General features: G+C 45.9%; 1 protein-coding gene across 3 annotated transcripts in view; it reads left to right on the top strand.

Moving 5' to 3' along the window:
* WASHC1 (WASH complex subunit 1) overlaps positions 1 to 17,771 on the top strand; it is a 53,758-nt gene extending 35,987 nt beyond the window's left edge. For all 3 annotated transcript variants that reach the window (XM_077468968.1, XM_077468969.1, XM_077468970.1), the window contains exons 7-11: positions 2,676 to 2,880; positions 3,869 to 4,030; positions 4,228 to 4,386; positions 12,670 to 12,738; positions 17,273 to 17,771. In XM_077468968.1, coding sequence (XP_077325094.1) covers positions 2,676 to 2,880; positions 3,869 to 4,030; positions 4,228 to 4,386; positions 12,670 to 12,738; positions 17,273 to 17,412 — 735 coding nt within the window. In that variant the 3' untranslated portion in view covers positions 17,413 to 17,771. The remainder of the gene's footprint in view (positions 1 to 2,675; positions 2,881 to 3,868; positions 4,031 to 4,227; positions 4,387 to 12,669; positions 12,739 to 17,272) is intronic.
* Positions 17,772 to 19,049: the final 1,278 nt, after the last annotated feature.

Raw genomic sequence — 19,049 nt, forward strand, 5'->3', positions numbered from 1 at the left:
TGCACTTAATAGCAGCGGCAGTTGCTGGACTATTGCTCAGCAGTGGATGCATTTTTTGGTAGTACCTCTGCATTTGTGCTCAGCACTATGACCAGAGGAGGTGGTTCAAAAGCCACAAAACCAAGGACATAAAGGGTCCGACAACGCCACAGCAGTGGCTTATATCAATCACTAAGGGGGCACCACAAGTCAGGCAGCCCAGGGAGAGGTAATTCATATCCTAACCTGGGTAGAAAAACATGTGCTATGCATTTTGACAAACTTCATTCCAGGGGTAGAGAACTGGCAGGCAGACTACATAAGTTGCCCGCAGTTGTTCCCGGGGGAATGGTCCCTTCACCCCGACATTTTCCTGACTATATGCCAAAGATGGGGGATCCCGGATGTAGATCTGTTTGCGTCCAGGTTCAACAACAAAGTCGACAACTTTGTGTCAAGAACAAGGGATCCACTCGCATGCGGAACAGATGCGTTGGTGACCCCATGGGATCAGTTCTCACTGATTTATGCATTCCCTCCTATTCTGCTGCTACCTCAACTTCTTCGCAAGATCAAGCGAGAAAGGAAGTCTGTAGTTCTTGTGGCCCAGAAGATCTTGGTATGCAGAAATAGTAAAGATGGCGGTAGGGCCCCATGGACCCTATCACCATGTCTAGACCTGCTATAGCAGGGACCAGTGTTCTATCCTACTTCGTTGGCTTTCAGGCTCAGTGATACCTACCTTGATTAATGCAAGGAAGCCAACTTCCAGAATTAGTTATTAGAGTCTGAAAGGCATATGTTTCTTGTGTGAATCCAGGGGTTGGCATCATAGGAAGTATGTCATAGGTAGAAACTGGCCTTGAGTACTAGCAAGTGCCAGGTCTTGGTCTTATCAGTATTGTTTCAACGTCTGCTTGCTTTGCATTCTTTGGCCTGAAGCTTTATACAGGGGGTAATGTGACTTAATCCACCGGTTGGAGCAACCCTGAAACCCTTGGGACTTGAATTTAGCTCTGTCAGCATTACAGCCTTTTGAGCCGATACGACATATTCCTTTGGTCCTTTTGACAAGGAAACTAGTGTTTCTGGTAGCCATTTCTTCTGCAGGAAGGGTATCAGAGTTGGCGGCTCTTTCTTGTAAAGAGCCATATTTAATCGTTCACAAGGCTAGAGTAGTATTGCATCCTCATCCTAGCTTTCTGCCAAAGGTGGTTTCAGGTTTTCACCTAAACCAGGATTTTGTTTTAGCTTAATTTTTTCCAGAACCCTGTTCTAAGGAAGAAAAGTCTCTACATTGTTTGAATGTAGTGAGAGCAGTCAAGATCTATTTGAAGGCGGCTGCTCAGATTCGGAAAACAGATGTTTTGTTCGTGTTGCCAGCAGGTCCTAGGAAAGGACAAGCAGCATCGAAATCCACTATTGCCAAAAGGATTCGGCAGGTAATTATTCAAGCTTATGGCTTGAAGAGGAAGGTTCCAATTTTTCAGGTCAAGGGAACTCCACCAGGGCTGTTAGTGCTTCGTGGACAGGGCATCACCAAGCCTCCATGGCTCAAGTCTGCAAGACTGCAACATGGTCTTCAGTCCATACATTCACCAGATTCAGAATTCAGGTGGATGTAAGAAGGGATGAGGATATCGCCTTTGGGTGCAGTGTGCTGCAGGCAGCAGTATAGGTGCTTAGGTCTGATTGCACCCTACTTTTGTTTTGTGTCCCCCTCCCCTCAGGTGGCATTGCTCTGGGACATCCCATACAGTGTCCATCACCTGAAGGTGCCATATAACCCATCCAATTATTACCGTGGCTCTGTGTCCCGTGATATACTCCAAGAAAAGGATATTTTGCAGGTACAAGTAAAACTAGCAGGATGTAGAAATCAAATATGCCAAGGCTCGTAGCGTGATTGTGTCACCAACAGACCACCTGTTGCATTTTGGCCAGTAGGTAGTCGTACTTCACCATGCGCCATTTTATTCTTATCCTGTGGGTGACTCTGTGACTTATCAATTTTATGTTGCATATGGTATGTGGATCTCCTGTCATAGCCATTCAGAGACCTGTCTTTGGGACCCTTCAGCTAAGGAGACTTTACCACGTTGCCTAACCCATCAGTTGGATCGATTGCTGAATACTGGAAAAGTTTGCGATCTAAGTGAAGCCCTTTATGATCGACTCTCTGCTAAGGAGATTTGATATAGCACAGTGATGTAGTGTGCGACTTCACACACTGAAGTTGGTGTGAGGTTTCTGCCTTTACATTTTCCATTGTTTCACCACTACTTCATCTGGGTTTCATTTACTCATACCCTAGCGCTGCATATGATCTTTATACTTCCCATATTGCAATCAACAATCTTTATGCTGGCTGTTTTTTCTAAAGTGAAACTGCTTGGTTTTATTATGGTTAATCATCATTATTTGTGAGTGTGGATATTTCCTACAATTTAAGTCTAATGTATACCTTTATTACCTTTTGAATCACTTGCCCTCCCTTTTTGGTTATAAGCTCTTATGAACAGGACCCGCTGAACCTTCTTGTATTGAATTGTATGTATTGTCTCCCTTTATTTTGTAGAAAGTTGCACAAACTGTATTGAAACTTTTTAAATCCTGTATAATAATGCACGTACAATATACAGGTGAGTAGTGTATGAATATTGTGTCAAACATAATTCTTGTTGCTTTGTTCATAGACAGCAGAAAATTACTTCTATGTCCCAGACCTGGGCCAAGTCCCGGAGATTGACGTCCCGTATTACTTGCCAGACCTACCAGGAGTGGCCGATGACCTTATGTACAGTGCTGACCTTGGCCCTGGAATTGCTCCATCAGCTCCAGGAGGTCCTATCCCTGAACTTCCGACCTTCAGCACCGAGGTTGTAGAACCTTCCAAGACAGGTATGGGGAAAATGTACTACATTTCTACACTGCTGTGTACTGCGATAAAGTGCTATTCCACCCTAAACTAAGATCTAAGTTTTCGATTGAGCCTAGAGGGCTGAGTGCCTCCGTGGTTGCCTATATCTCTTGAATTTTGAATTTTTTTGTTGTCTTGTTACTGGTGCTACAACAAATAATGTTCCTACCCACATTTTTTATGTGTGTATGTGTCAACTCTTTTTACTTTTATATTCTCCATAATATAAAGTACAGTCTTAGCAGAGATGCTGGGAGCCCCCTCGTAATAGGTACAGCAGTTGTGCAGACCTGGAAACTCAGTGGAGGGATGTCACCAATAGAGTCCTTGAGAGATTGCCAAGGAGTTTACCTTTTCAACAGCCCTCTTGATGGCAACCATGTGGACAACCTTCTTGATGACCACTGCACATGTCCCCCTGTACACTGTGTTTTATGTTACATACTCTAGAAAGCTGCACTCTGTTACATGTATTACATAACAAACACTGCCTCACTCTCTACAGCTGCTGTATGTTACATATTCCAGGCAGCTGCAGTGGGTACACTGTGATCTGTACATTACACACCGACTGTTTAGGTTCTGCACTTTATATCATTTACATTGTTTTTAGCCCTCTCTTTGGACTACAGAACACTTCCTCTCTGTGTTATAGATAAGTGAAGAAGGAGCATTTCATGTAGTCTTGCCCTAGGGTGACAAGGTTGCTCCTCCTCCATAAATACAGTACGGTGAGTGTTGTACCCTTGGGACAAAGTGTTACTGGCAGGATCATCAGGTGAAAAGTAAAAAAGGAAAAATAACTGAACAAAGAAAATGAATGCAGCCAGAACATCTAAGTACAAGTAAGCTGCAATATATATTTTTGTTCATGGGTTTTGATGAGCCTCAAACAGTATCTTGCTTTCTGTTAGATTGGAAGAAAGGAGAAGCGCAGCAAAATTAAATGTCATTCTAAATTATTTACAGATGGTCAAGACGGACATCTCCTCCCACCGCCACCACCTCCTCCTCCGCCGCCTCCCCCTCCACCACCTGCTCCCCCTTTGTCACCACCTGCTCCACCGCCAATGCAGCCAATCATCAGAACGCCTGCGCACACAGGAGCAGAAAGCGCGAATGACAATCAAGGTAAGGGGTCGCAGACTTCAAATAGAGCCTGTCATGTGCACGCTGCAAAAGCACCTTTATGTATGTTTGCTGATCAGTCAGTCTATCCTCTCACTAGGATTTTTGCAAAAATTCTCATTCCTAGTGATCTGAGTGGTTGCGTTCATACTGGGGATACTTTAGCTGCCTGTTAAACCCTTTCTGTTCTCCTTCACTAGCTGCGGTTCAGGGAGCACCAAGTGAAGTAGTCAAACCATCTGATGGAAGGGCATCGCTGCTGGAGTCTATCCGTCAGGCGGGAGGAATAGGAAAAGCCAATCTGCGTAATGTCAAGGAGAAGAAACTGGAAAAGAAGAAAATGAAGGAGCAGGAACAAGGTTAGCTCTGGATCCAAAGTGACAGCCACTTTCCTAGGGCAGGGCTCGCAGCTTTGTTCTAGTCGGGAGATTAGAGGTGTTGGGTGTAACTGGCAGGCTGGTGCCAGGCGGGTGCCAGACACAGCTTTGGCTCCCACTCTTGGCTGCTTGGATTTGGCAGCAGATTCCTCTCTGTACATGCCTGCCAGTCACTGATAACGCTTGTGGGGCGATGAGGTGTACACAGTGCTGTTTGTCTCAGCTGTGAAATGAAATCACTGCCATTACTTGAGTATCCAGCAAAGGGTGCTAATGGGTGCAGATATATGAGACTTGTGAAGTATACTTACTAATACCGCTGCTTTTTTTTTTTTTTTTTTTTTTTTTTTTTTTTTTATAAATATGGCAGATTTATCAATAAACAGCTGCTGCAGTGCTAATGTGTGTTGCTGCCATTGCTGTTTTTTAAAGTGTATACAGCTAGACATATATGTTTGGTAGTATGTCTAGCTGTATAGAGTTTTTATAGGCAAATTGTTGAAAGTTTCTTACCTAGAAATCCTGCCAGCAACAACACTTCCTGTAGCACTCTGACAACACTAAGCCGCTGCCTTGCAATTAGCAGCCTGCAATGTATACTTAGTTTGTCATTCTGATAGATGTAGGAAGCCCAGCAGCCATCTGATCACACAGCAGGCGAGCTGCTGCAAATTGTGAGACCATGGCTTGGCACTGTCAGCCTGTTACCTCAAGTGCGGTTGTTATTAACGGGACCTCCAGGTAAGAAACTTTGCAACCGACAGAAAACAAATTGCTTAGGAAAACTGTATATAGTGAGATATGATGTCAGCTTCACATATTTAATGGGGAAACTCCAGCCAAAACGGCAACTGTAGGATAAGCTCCCTAATAGTTACAGAAAGAATCTGACAAATGTTTGAACAGTTGTCTGGTTTTTATTGCAATTGCTGTACATATTAAGGACATTTTCTTTCATTGTGATCAGTGAGACAGAAAGTCAGTAGAAGCTCTTTAATGGGTACACCGACCATAATATATACAGTATCTCACAAAAGTGAGTACGCCCCTTCATTTTTGTAAATATTTTATATCTTTTCATGTGACAACACTGAAGAAATGACTGTTTGCTACAATGTAAAGTAGTGAGTGTACAGCTCGTATAACAGTGTAAATTTGCTGTCCTCTCAAAATAACTCAACATACAGCCATTAATGTATAAACCGCTGGCAACAAAAGTGAGTACACCCCTAAGTGAAAACATCCAAATTGGGTCAAATTAGCCATTTTCCCTCCCCAGTGTCATGTGACTCATTAGGGTCTCAGGAGTGAATGGGGAGCAGGTGTGTTAAGTTTGTCGCTCTCATTCTCTCATACTGGTCACTGGAAGTTCAACATGGCACCTCCATAGCAAAGATCTCTCTGAGGATCTGAAAAAAAGAATTGTTGCTCTACATAAAGATGGCCTAGGCTATATGAAGATTGCCAAGACCCTGAAACTGAGCTGCAGCATGGTGGCCAAGACCATACAGCGGTTTAACAGGACAGGTTCCACTCAGAACAGGCCTCGCTATGGTCGACCAAAGTAGTTGAGTGCACATGCTCAGCGTCATATCCAGAGGTTGTTTTTGGGAAATAGATGTATGAGTGCTGCCAGCATTGCTGCAGAGGTTGAAGGGATGGGGGTTATACAAGTAAAAGGCGCAAGAGACTAAAACGGTACATATCCCATAAACATTAGTTGATGTCCTGAGTAAGCATAATATTGTATGCACAACTGGGACACCAAGTCCACAATCTCTATGATTGGGAGGAAGTTCACAATTTAAAAAGAGGAGGGTGGGAGGGATGGGGATAATCCATGCTCAAGGCTGCCATCAGAGAGGAACAGAGACCATGTTCCCAAAAAGCTGAAAAACAAAAAGGGGAGAAGAGGCTCTGGGTGCAGATTTTTAACAAATTTTAATATGTAATAGAAGTATCACAAGAAACTCACATTTATGGAGTCAAAGAAAGGCATATAATGTCTCAAAACGGGGGTGTCCTGAGTGGAGTCAGACCCTTTTATTCTATCTTCCTGTCTGTTTGCGTTCTCTGGTATTCCTTGTACATCGCTGGATGGCGCTCAGGCCGGCTGTGGTGGAGTCTGTCCTCAACACGAGGCTTGAAGCACAAGGAAGTGTCCAGGCGGAGGGGGATGACGTCACCGGAATGCAACGCGTTTCACGAGCGTGCAGGCTGTAGATGAAGTGAACAGCCGCACTCCTTTTTCAAGCTGTTGGAGGAGGATGACTGACTCCACCACAGCCGGCCGAGCACCATCCAGCGGTGTATGAGGAATACCATAGAACGCAAACAGACAGGAGTAGAGAAGGGTGTGACTCCACTGAGTACACCCCCATTTTGGGACATGATTATATGCCTTTCTTTGACTCCATAAATGTGAGTTGCTTGTGATACTTCTATTACATATTAAAATTTGTTTAAAAATCTGCACCCAGAGGCACCTCTTCTCTTTTTGTTTTGAAGGGGTGGGGGGGTCAGCATGTCAGTGCTCAGACCATACGTCACACACTGCATCAAATTGGTCTGCATGGCAGTCGTCCCAGAAGGAAGCCTGTTCTAAAGATGATGCACAAGATTGCTTGTCTTCAGCAAACTCTCCAAAGGGAGGGGATCATGCTTGGCTTCAGTATGTCACAGGTGTATGTCACACATGTTGTCATTCATGGTTCCCTCAATGAACTGTAGCTCCCCAGTGCCGGCAGCACTCATGCAGCCCCAGACCATGCTTGACTGTAGGCAAGACACACTTGTCTTTGTACTCCTCATCTGTTTGCTACCGCACACGCTTGACACCATCTGTACCAAATAAGTTTATCTTGGCCTCATCAGACTTCAGGACATGGTTCCAGTAATCCGTGTCCTTAGGCCGCGTACACACAGGCGGACTGTTCGCCCAACCTTGTCCGCTGAACAGTGTTTGGGCGGACAGTCCGCTCGTGTGTGGGCTTTCAGCGGACAGTTTCAGCGGACAGTTGGACGGACAAAGTCTTTCGGAAATTCCGAAAAACTGTCCGCTGAAACTGTGTTTGAGCGAACAGTCCGCCCGTGTGTGGGCCTGTCCGCTGTACTTTCGAAATGAGCGGACTGTTCCCGCTCGGAAAGTCCGCCCACTTCGAGCGCGTGTACAGGTAGGCGGGGCCCGCGAAGGATACGTCGCGGGCTCCGCCGCCTGGAATGGGCTTAAAGGGGAACCCCAACGCCGAAAAAAATCGGCGTGGGGGTTCCCCCAAGTCCACACCAGACCCTTGTCCGAGCACGCTACCCGGCCGGCCAGGAAAGGGGGGCGAGCGAGCGCGCCCCCCCTCCTGAGCCGTACCAGGCCGCGTGCCCTCAACATGGGGGGGTGCCTTGGGGAAGGGGGGGGCCGCGCGGCCCCCCCACCCCAAAGCACCTTGTCCCCATGTTGATGAGGACAAGGGCCTCTTCCCGACAACCCTGGCCGTTGGTTGTCGGGGTCTGCGGGCGGGGGGCTTATCGGAATCCGGGAGCCCCCTTTAAGAAGGGGGCCCCCGGATACCGGCCCCCCACCCTATGTGAATGAGTATGGGGTACAATGTACCCCTACCCATTCACCTGTGAAATAAAGTACAAATAAAAACACAACACAGGGGAAAAAAATATTTTATTGCACAGCCGGGGGTCTTCCGTCTTCGGGGGTCTTCTCGCCGGACTCCTCCGCTATGTGTGTGTAGCTCTTTTGCTAGCGGAGGAGTCCGGCTTTCTTCCTCCCCGCCGCCGGCCTCTTCTCCCGACTTCGGGGGTCTTGTCCCCCTCTTCGGTTCTTCTGCCGGGCCACCGCGCCTGGTCCGGTGGCCCGGTCTTCTGTCGCCGTCTTCCGTTCTTCTGTCGCCGCCTTCGGTTCTTCTGCCGGGCCACCGCGCCTTCTTGTAGCTCTTTTACAGGCGGTGGCCCGGTCTTCTGTCGCCGTCGCCGCCTTCCGTTCGTGTTCTTCTTCTTCTTCTTCTTCTTCTTCTTCTTCTTCTTCCAGGAGATGTTGACACGTCGCTCCCTCCGGCCGGAATGCCAGAGCCGCCCTGCGTTGCCACTTATATAGTGACAATGGGGCGGGGTCACATGGTATATGTCACATGGGTTGGTCACATGGGTTGATGTCACATTGTGACATCAACCCATGTGACCAACCCATGTGACATATACCATGTGACCCCGCCCCATTGTCACTATATAAGTGGCAACGCAGGGCGGCTCTGGCATTCCGGCCGGAGGGAGCGACGTGTCAACATCTCCTGGAAGAAGAAGAAGAAGAAGAAGAAGAAGAAGAAGAAGAAGAAGAAGAAGAACGGCGACAGAAGACCGGGCCACCGCCTGTAAAAGAGCTACAAGAAGGCGCGGTGGCCCGGCAGAAGAACCGAAGGCGGCGACAGAAGACCGGGCCACCGGACCAGGCGCGGTGGCCCGGCAGAAGAACCGAAGAGGGGGACAAGACCCCCGAAGTCGGGAGAAGAGGCCGGCGGCGGGGAGGAAGAAAGCCGGACTCCTCCGCTAGCAAAAGAGCTACACACACATAGCGGAGGAGTCCGGCGAGAAGACCCCCGAAGACGGAAGACCCCCGGCTGTGCAATAAAATATTTTTTTCCCCTGTGTTGTGTTTTTATTTGTACTTTATTTCACAGGTGAATGGGTAGGGGTACATTGTACCCCATACTCATTCACATAGGGTGGGGGGCCGGTATCCGGGGGCCCCCTTCTTAAAGGGGGCTCCCGGATTCCGATAAGCCCCCCGCCCGCAGACCCCGACAACCAACGGCCAGGGTTGTCGGGAAGAGGCCCTTGTCCTCATCAACATGGGGACAAGGTGCTTTGGGGTGGGGGGGCCGCGCGGCCCCCCCCTTCCCCAAGGCACCCCCCCATGTTGAGGGCACGCGGCCTGGTACGGCTCAGGAGGGGGGGCGCGCTCGCTCGCCCCCCTTTCCTGGCCGGCCGGGTAGCGTGCTCGGACAAGGGTCTGGTGTGGACTTGGGGGAACCCCCACGCCGATTTTTTTCGGCGTTGGGGTTCCCCTTTAAGCCCATTCCAGGCGGCGGAGCCCGCGACGTATCCTTCGCGGGCCCCGCCTACCTGTACACGCGCTCGAAGTGGGCGGATTTGCCTCCTCCTTACGTGGGCGAGTCCGTTCATTTCAAAAGTTGAGCGAACTGTTTGCCCAACCTTGTTCGTCAAACAGTCCGCTCGTGTGTGGGCAAGTCCGCTCATGCAAATTTTGAGCGGACTGTTTGACAAACGGTTTGCCGAACAAGGTTGGGCGAACAGTCCGCGCGTGTGTACGCGGCCTTAGTCTGCTTGTCTTCAGCAAACTGTTTGCTGGCTTTCTTTTGCATCATCTTTAAAAGAGGCTTTCTTCTGGGATGACAGGCATGCAGACGAATTTGATGCAGTGTGCAGCGAATGGTCTGAGCACTGACAGGCTGACCCCACCCCTTCAACCTCTGCAGCAATGCTGGTAGCACTCTTATGTCTATTTCCCAAAGACAATCTCTGGATATTACGCTGAGCGCGTGCACTCAACTTCTTTGATCGACCATCTCTGTCTTTGACCATATGGTTCAATATTGAGTTGGTCCACCCTTTGCAGCTAGAACAGCTTCAGCTCTTCTGGGAAGGCTGCCCACGAGGTTTAGGAGTGTGTATGTGGAAATTTTTGTCTTCCAGAAGTGAATTTGTGAGGTCAGTCACTAATGTTGGACAAGAAGGCCTAGCTCGCAGTCTCCATTCTAATTCGTCCCAAAAGTGTTCTATCTGGTTGAGGTCAGGATTCTGTGCAGGCCAGTCAAGTTCCTCCTCCCCTAACTCGCTCATCCATGTCTTTTGTGGATATTGCTTTGTCCAAATTATTTGGTGGAGGGACGATTATGGTGTGGGGTTCATTTTCAGGTGTTGGGCACTGGTTCCAGTGAGGGGGAACTCTTAAGGCATCAGCATATGAAGACATTTTGGACAATTTAATGCTCCCAGCTTTGTGGGTACAGTTTAGGGATGGTTCCTTCCTGTTTCAACATGGCTGGGCACCAGTGCACAAACCAGGTCCATAAAGACAGTGATGAGTGAGTTTGGGGTGGAGGAACTTAAGTAGCATGCACAAAGTCCTGACCTCAACCTGAAGGAACACCTTGGGGATGGATTAGAGGGAAGACCTATTGGCAAGTGTTTGGCTTTAAAAGGGACTCTGGAAGACAATAAAGCTTGGTTTACACTTCTGCACGTTCCCTCAATGTGCGGCACCTAATGCAACTTGTGTTGGCGCTGTGCCATACATTCTAACCTGAGGGAGGAAGAGGGGGTCGACCTATCGCACCTTGGAATGGTGGCAACGCTGGAAAATATTATAATGGAGGATTTTAACTCAGATATCGACTGGGCAGAAGGAACTGCTCATTTGTCTAAGGCTCGCCATTTACTAAATGTCTTGCAGGATATTTTCATTCAAGATTTCTCCCACTTTATGCCATCCAGTTCTGGGCACCAGTTCTCAAGAAAGATGTGCTGGAACAGGGGAGAGTCCAGAGAAGGGCAACAAAGCTAATAAGGGGACTAGAGGATCTCGGCTAAGACTACAAGCATTGAACTTATTCTCTTGAGAAGGGGATATGATGGCGATGTACAAACACTGTACTGGTGACCCTAGCCTAAGGAAAAGACTTTTCAGTGAAGGGAAGTTTAAAAAGCCATGTGGCCATTCACTGAAATTGTAAGTAAAAGTGGTTTAACAAACTGCATAGTGGGTTCTTTACTGTCAGAGCGGTAAGGATGTGGACTTCTCTTCCGCAGTGGTATCAGCAGGGAGTATCGATAGTTTGAAAAACTATTAGATGTGCACCTTAACGATCACAACATACAGGGATATACAATGTACTTTTGACATAAACACAGGCACACTCACACATCACAGGTTGAACTGGATGGACTGGTGTCTTTTCAACTTTAGACTATATAATTCTGAATGGCATCCCAAAACACCTAGATGACAGAAGTCCTGCAGAGCAACCCATGTATGTTTTCTGGGACATTGAGGTGTATTGTCAGCCCATTCATTTTGAATGGGCAGCCTAACGCAGTGAATGTTAACACATTGAAAAAAACACATCAAATGGGTGGCCATTTCACCCAGAAGTAACATTATTTTTAGATCTTATACTATTGAAGCTAGATAGCTGCCATTGAGGGTTGAAACACACTGTTCTGTTGCAGGGAAATTTGTGCATTTTGGCGCGTTTCCAACGATATCTCAGTGCATGTGTTGCAGCGCACCACCGTGCACAGTATTGCATTACTATGTGCCTTGGTTTGCGGCTTTGCCAAAAAATTATGCATGTCCTTGTTGGACATTTTTGTGTGCTGTCTGTACATTAAAGCGGAGGTCCACCCTAAAGTGGAGCTTCCGCTCATTGGAACCCTACGGCGCCACAATTGGCACCTTTCAGGGGGGAGGGGGGTGCAGGTACCTGTACAGTACAGGTATCTGCACCCACTTCCGGCATAGATATCTGCAGAAGGTACGCCCCTTTCCGCAGAATCTACGCCCCTTTTCGAAAGTCCCCCGCTGTCTGCTGGGAAACACACGGATCCCAGAGACAGCGGGGACCATCCTTATTGGGCAGCGCGACTCGCGCATGCGCAGTAGGGAACCGGGAAATGAAGCCGCATGGCTCCACTTCCTGATTCCCATACCCAAGATGGCGGCGGCAGCACCCGAGAGACGATCGAGAGATCGGCTTCGGGTGCCGACATCACGGGCGCGCTGGGCGGGTAAGTGTCATTATTTTAAAAGTCAGCAGCTGCAGTATTTGTAGCTGCTGGCTTTTAAAAAAAAAAAAAACGGCGGACTCCCGCTTTAATTTTAAACGGGCTGTCTTAACACGCAAAAAGTAATGTTAAAATGCAGTAAGCTAACAAAATGCTCCAGGACACCAAGTTCTGAATAAGGAGGTTACCGTTGCAGGCTCCATAAATATTTTTAAAAGGGCATTTTAGTGTGTTTTTTGCACTGCCAGTGTTATTGCTGGCAAGACTTTCACATATAAATGCTACACTATGGCTGCATCGTCTAAGGTCCTTTATATCTTAAGAATGGGATCTACCCAGAATTCTCATTTGAAGAACTTTATTGGGTTAATTGTAGCTGGAGACCTGCAAGTTCCATATAAACTATGATTTTCTAGAATGATACCATGACTGGGTACAAACATCTCTTCTCTCTTCCAGTGATTGCCACAGGAGGTGGAGGAGATCTCATGTCCGATCTATTTAATAAGCTGGCGCTGAGGAGAAAAGGTGAGATTTCCTAATTTACTGGGTGCAGCGACGTGTACACTAAAGCAGTGGTCATCAACCCTGTCCTCGGCCCACTAACAGGCCAGGTTTGCAAGATAACTGAAATACATCACAGGTGATATCATTTGCTGCTCGGTGATTGGAGTATTCTAGTCTGCATCTCCTCAAGGTAATACATAAAACCTGGCCTGTTAGTGGGCCCTGAGGACAGGGTTGATGACCACTGCACTAAAGTATATGTAAACTCAGTTACCAAAATCTCATATCACCTTTTACCATGTTAATTTAATTTAAAAATATTGGCAAATCTGCAGTTTTCCTTAATAATCCCCGGTTATCCTGACTTTTTTTTTTTCTTCAAATCTTCTTTTTCTTGTTGGGGGAGCATCCCTCTTAAATGTATGTGTTAGCATGCATGCTATATGTGGAACAGTGTAAATCCAGTCTTTATCGTAATTGTTGTACCTGCTTGGTCATGGCTCCAATCCAGTGTTGACTGTTCCCACTATCAATACTCCTGGCTATAAAGCAAAGACATCTGTGCAGTATCAAGCACAGTGCTGTCCCTTCCACAGGAGTCAAGCAATGTACACGTCTGAAACAGGATGGCAGCCTTGGCTGCGCTCTCTGACAGGTACACTTTAGAAAATATAGTTCTCTCTTTTATATACATTTCCCATATGGTTGGCGAAGATGACTTACTGTCTCTAACAAACCAGACGCAGAGCCCTTCTTTCTTGCTTGGGCCTCTCTGTGCAGTGAGATGAGGGTTGAAAGGCTAGGACTTGTGACAAGCTGCCACGATTCATTGCGTTACACTCGGCGCTCCAGGACTTTCCATTCACGTCATGTCTGCTCACGCAGCAAGCGAGAGGGGAAAAGGACACAGGGGGGGCGACAATGTAAGATTGGAGGAGGGCAGCCATCTACCGCGTAAGATAATCTATGATAGACGTGCTTCCAGGCTTTAGCACTGTTGAAGGTGGTACTATAATCCAAGTCTGCTATAAGAACTGTGGCTACAGACCCAAATTTATAGACCCTTTCAGTTTAAGAACTCCATAAAAGCAAATGTAAACCCCAAATGGATGATATTGAGTTTGTCCTGTGCGCTTTTTTTTTTTTTTTTTTTTTCACAAAGTTTGGAGTGTAAGTGACACGCTTTAAGGGTTTACTTATTTAAGGTGCCACATTCGGGACCCATTAAATCCTCCTCAGGCTTTGACAATTCTTCTGAAACTCACACATTTATACACAATTAGGGCCAATTCACACTATGTGCGGTGACAGACGTTTAATGCATGTTAAAACACCTGTCACCACTGGGACATACAGGAAACGGTTGTTTGCTGTGTGTCCCACTCACACTGCAAAGCATCCTAGCACTGCGCTAAAATACAGACATGCTGCATTTTAGCATAACACAGCGTCTTGTTTCACATTGCAATGTCAGGACCACGCAGCATGCTGTTCATGAATGAAGTGTACATTTTATACAGAACACAAAAAAAGGGTGCAAAATGTGATGCGATAAATCATGCACTGCCCCAGCACAGAGAAGCTGGAGCGGTGACTTGCTCCCGCTCTGCGTTGCAGTGTGTATTGCCCCTTAAAAGAAGGAACAATATAACCATACAGGGTTTGGTAAGAAGGGAAAAAATTTAATTGAAAAGCTCCCCAAGCAGATCAGTGCATAGTCAAATAAAACCTTCTTGGAACAGAAGTTATTCACATGTTTCATTCCATCAAATATCCCAAAAGTGATGATTATTCTTTATTCTATAACGGTGGGCAGGGCTTTGCAAAAAATATATTTTTACGCCCTGTCAGCCAGATGCATATCTGGTATATGGTACAAATATAGCCTAACATATGTCCATGTATTCCAAAGTGTATACAGCTGTTCATTGGTGTGCCTGGGCACACCCTAATCACTCCAAGCACATTAGCATTATCGATCTGTGTGCCGACGAGGAGATGGAGTATATCTCCCTCTGACCAGATCTGCCATTAATTAAGTTCTACCATACTCCTTTCACTGTACCGACTCTGCCATAAGTGTGTGTGTGTGTGTGTGTGTGTGTGTGTGTGTATACATATAATATACACACACACACATGCGCGCAGTGTATTTGGCTTTTATGGATTGGGGTTTTTGGATCCAACAAAACAGTATAAGTCAGGGGTCTCGAACTCAAATTACCTGAGGGCCACAAGACAAGTTTTCATATCCCATGGGGGCCACATGCAAACTTTCAAACTTCAAAAACAACAGCACTGGTGTCAGCGGACGCATTATTAACTTCCAGCACTGGTCTCGGCGGAAGAATTATTAACCTCCCACACTCCACAATTAACCCCCCCACCACACACACTTCACAACTACCCCTTCTTCACAAATTTCAACCCCATTCACCCTACTAGGACTTTGCTCAGCCTCGGTGTAATGCCTCACTTAAGCCCCATACACACTATCAGTTTTTCTGCTGACTTTTTTCCTTCAGATTTACCAAAACCATATAATATGAGGTCAAACCTTAGGAGTTTCCATTTGTATGCAATCAGGCAGGCCCTTGTACTACATGGTTTTGGTAAATCTGAAGGAAAAACTCAGCAGAAAAACTGATAGTGTGTATGGGGCTTTACCTCTCCTGGCAGTAATCTGGTGACCTGATCTTCTGCCTCCCGAGTCCTCTCTTCCTGTTAGGTCCTGGCTCAACACAATCCTAGTGGCAGGGCATACAGAGAACCCACCAATTTCCAGGACCAGGCACAACCTCGAGGGAGCACAGCTCTGTACAATCATCAGAGCCTAGATGGACGGGGCGATGGGTGGATCCTTCCGCCGCTCTTCTCTCCTGTGCCATGTCTGTTTTGTTTGCTGCATGGGTGGTGCTGCAGCGGCATGTGGGGGAGAGGACACAGGAGACCAGACCCAGTCGCTGCGCAGTGCACCCCGCATGCCCTCCCAGCATCGGCCCTGCCGGTGAGCCATTTTGTAACCGGTCCATGGGCTGGTACTTTGAGACCCCTGGTATAAGTATACAGGGCTCTGCAGCTGCACTGATGATGGCCAAAAAACCTGAAACAGCTGTATGCAGTTTGAAACAAATGACTATATTAGGCTTCATTTGCACTGTACGCCAGCAGTTTTGGATGTGCATCTGGCTAAAGAAATGATTTGTATGGCTCTTCTTACTGTTCTGAAATGAGAAACGATCCTCTTATCTTTGGAATATTTGATGGAATGAGACATTAATACTTTTAGTTCTGAGAAGGCTTTACTGTGCCATGCTAAGGAGGAGCCATGAAATACAATCATTATTAGTACATCTATGTTTTCTTGACTTAATTACATTGACATTAACTACGACCTTTATTAAAATGCAACTATTATTCTTAACACGGCTGAATAATAGTGGCTTTTGTAAATGGGATATATCAATAGTAATCAGAGCTTAGGAGTGTTACTAGGCTAATTGAGTACAAGATAAAAAGTCTAGATACATGTCTTTATATAGGCAAAAATTTGTTTTTGTATTTTTAAATACTATTATCATGCTTTTTCCTGTGTCAGTACTGCTGATCTCGTCCAGCCTGTTTTTATACACTTAGTCTACATGCAGCGGTGGCTGCACCTCATTGCTGCGGCCTGCACAAGTGTAGTCTCCACTTGTAGCATGTGACAAGGTTACAACACAGGAGCACATTAGGGATGCAAGGACTACACTAAAGTGCTGGTTCAAGCATTTTCTGTTATAGGATAGAAACATTGCCACACTGTAACATGCAGTAACTAAAACAAGAAAGGAAAATCTGCGCTAGTTCCCAATACGTAGTGTTGCAGCGCACACAATACCTTCACACCAGGTATTCTGAAAATTGTATCCTCCTAATAGCAGTGCATATAAAAAAATCAGCTTAAGCCATCATTCAAAGCCAGATATCACCTTATTAAGGTACATCCAGATATATCAAATGTGCTATAACACTGTGCAACATACTCCCAATATATATTATATGCATTAAAAAAAGAGATGCATGTATAAAACATTAATTTCTGTGAAAAGAAAAGTTTTGCGTGAGTCCCAATTCCAAGAGGATAGAACAAATTTCTGAATAGTATGTCAGATGATGATATACCAAACTGCACACCACTTTGTGGAACCCCTGATGGCGTCACATTTTATGAAACGCATTGGGAGGGGCCAGGGCCCAGTATAACACCTCTTACTCCACACATACCCCAGGTTTGTAGCAAATCAGTTCATAGAGCATATACACAGCGGGGTGGGACCTATGCCCCGCAACGGAAACTCCTTTTTGGTCTATCTCTCCAAAAGCTTGACAAAGTTGTAATTGTTTACCCCTACTTACTTTTCCAGTTGCCTTCTCCATTATATAAATAAAAATCAAACAAGATATTATGACCCCTCATAAAGGGGGTGCTTGACCTTTTACTAGTAATAGCCTAGTTGAGCAGAGACCAACTTTAAAAAAAATTGCTCATGGCCTTTGTTTGCTCTCTATCTAGGCATTTCTGGAAAGGGGCCAGCGGCCGGGAATGCAGACTCTCCAGCAGGAGCTTTTGCCCGAATCTCCGACACCATCCCACCCATGCCCCAACCACAAGTGATGCCAGGGGATGGAGATGAAGATGAGTGGGAATCTTGAAAGCAGTTTGTAAATTTTCATTAGTAGATCGAGCCACTGGTGATTAGAGCCAGCACCAACAATGGACCTGGGATCATAACCTACATTTTCTCACTAGAAAACTATACCATAGTGCTAATCATTGGATTACATTTTGTTTGAAGCTTCCAGAAGTGCTGAAATCCAAATGTTGGCTTTTTAAAGGTTTATCATATTAGGGAGGTACAGGAGGATATTTTTTTATAATCTTGAAACATTTGCTATTAAAAACAACCACCAAGGGTCTAGCAAATGTTTTACCTTTACCTGACTGCCTTCCAGAAATGTATAAAAATGCTGTCTATGGTACATCAATAGATGGAATAAATATATGAAGTATATGTGCTTACTGTGAGTGCTGTGATTTCCTTTCTAAGGAGGGTAACTTGGAAGGATGGAGACCTGTCCCCAACAAGTCACCAAAATAAATTGACTATCTCGGTACCAGTTTGAACAGAATACACACAGTTTTTATTAAAAATATCATGTTTTACTTATACAACAATTAAAAGATAAAATGGGTATCCCAATCGATCACAAATAGTTCTACAAGTACATTTGGAAATACATCCTAATAATGTCGCTATTAATGCAATCCATGGAGGAGAACCGAGGTATAGTGGATCCTCACAAATCATGTATTCCTCAACATGTTTCGTGGAATTTTACCGCTTCATCAGGAAAATGTTATGTCTGCAATAAGTTGACGAAATACATATAATGGTCAAGTTTAGCAATTACAAATTGGTAAAAAAATACTATTACTCATTACAACGGGGAAACAAGGGAAAAAAACAAATTGCCGCTTGCCAATGGACCCACATGCAGCCGGAGTCAAAACACCACCAAGGTTCCCCTACGGTGGATGTGGTGGGCAAATACAAGTGGAAGAAGAGTAGAGCTATGATAAAGAATATAGAAAGCACAGTGGATATAAAAAGTCCACACACCCCTGTTAAAATGTCAGATTTCTGTGATGTAAAAAAAAATAGGGCAAAGCTAAATCATTTCAGAAATGTTTGCATCTTTATTGTGACCTATAAACTGTACAACTCAGTTGAAAAACAAACTAAAATCTTTTAGGAAAGGAACTAAAGATTAAAAGAATGTAGTTATATAAGTGTGCACACCCTCTTATAAATATGGATGTAGCCGTGTTCCGAATTAAGCAATCAGTTCACACCTGCCATAATTTAAAGTGCCTCTGATTAACCCCAAATAAATTTCAGCTGTTCTAGTAGGTTTTTCCTTTCCTTTTCTTAGGCCCCTTTCACACGGACGATCCGTTCAGGTCCGCCTGTCAGTTTTTCAGGCGGACCTGAACGGATGCTCCATAGAGGTCTATGGAGCGTCGGATGTCAGCGGTGACAAGTCCGCTGACATCCGACCCGCTCAGATCCGAAAAAGTAATTTTTCCATCCGTCATCAGATCGGGTGATGACGGACACTACGGTCCGTCGTCACCCGATCTCCCATAGGGGAGAGCGGCGCTGTGACAGGTCCGTCCCTGCGCAGTGTGCGGAGACGGACCTGTCATTTTTCTGCTCAGCGGAGAACTCTCTGGCGATCCCTGCTGAGCAAGCGGATATCCACGGGGTGGATCAGCACTGATCCGCCTC

Source organism: Lithobates pipiens, unplaced genomic scaffold (assembly GCF_037356315.1).
Source record: "Lithobates pipiens isolate NorthernLeopardFrog02 unplaced genomic scaffold, aLitPip1_a1.2 Scaffold_8, whole genome shotgun sequence".
NCBI classification, from domain to species: Eukaryota; Metazoa; Chordata; class Amphibia; order Anura; family Ranidae; genus Lithobates; species Lithobates pipiens.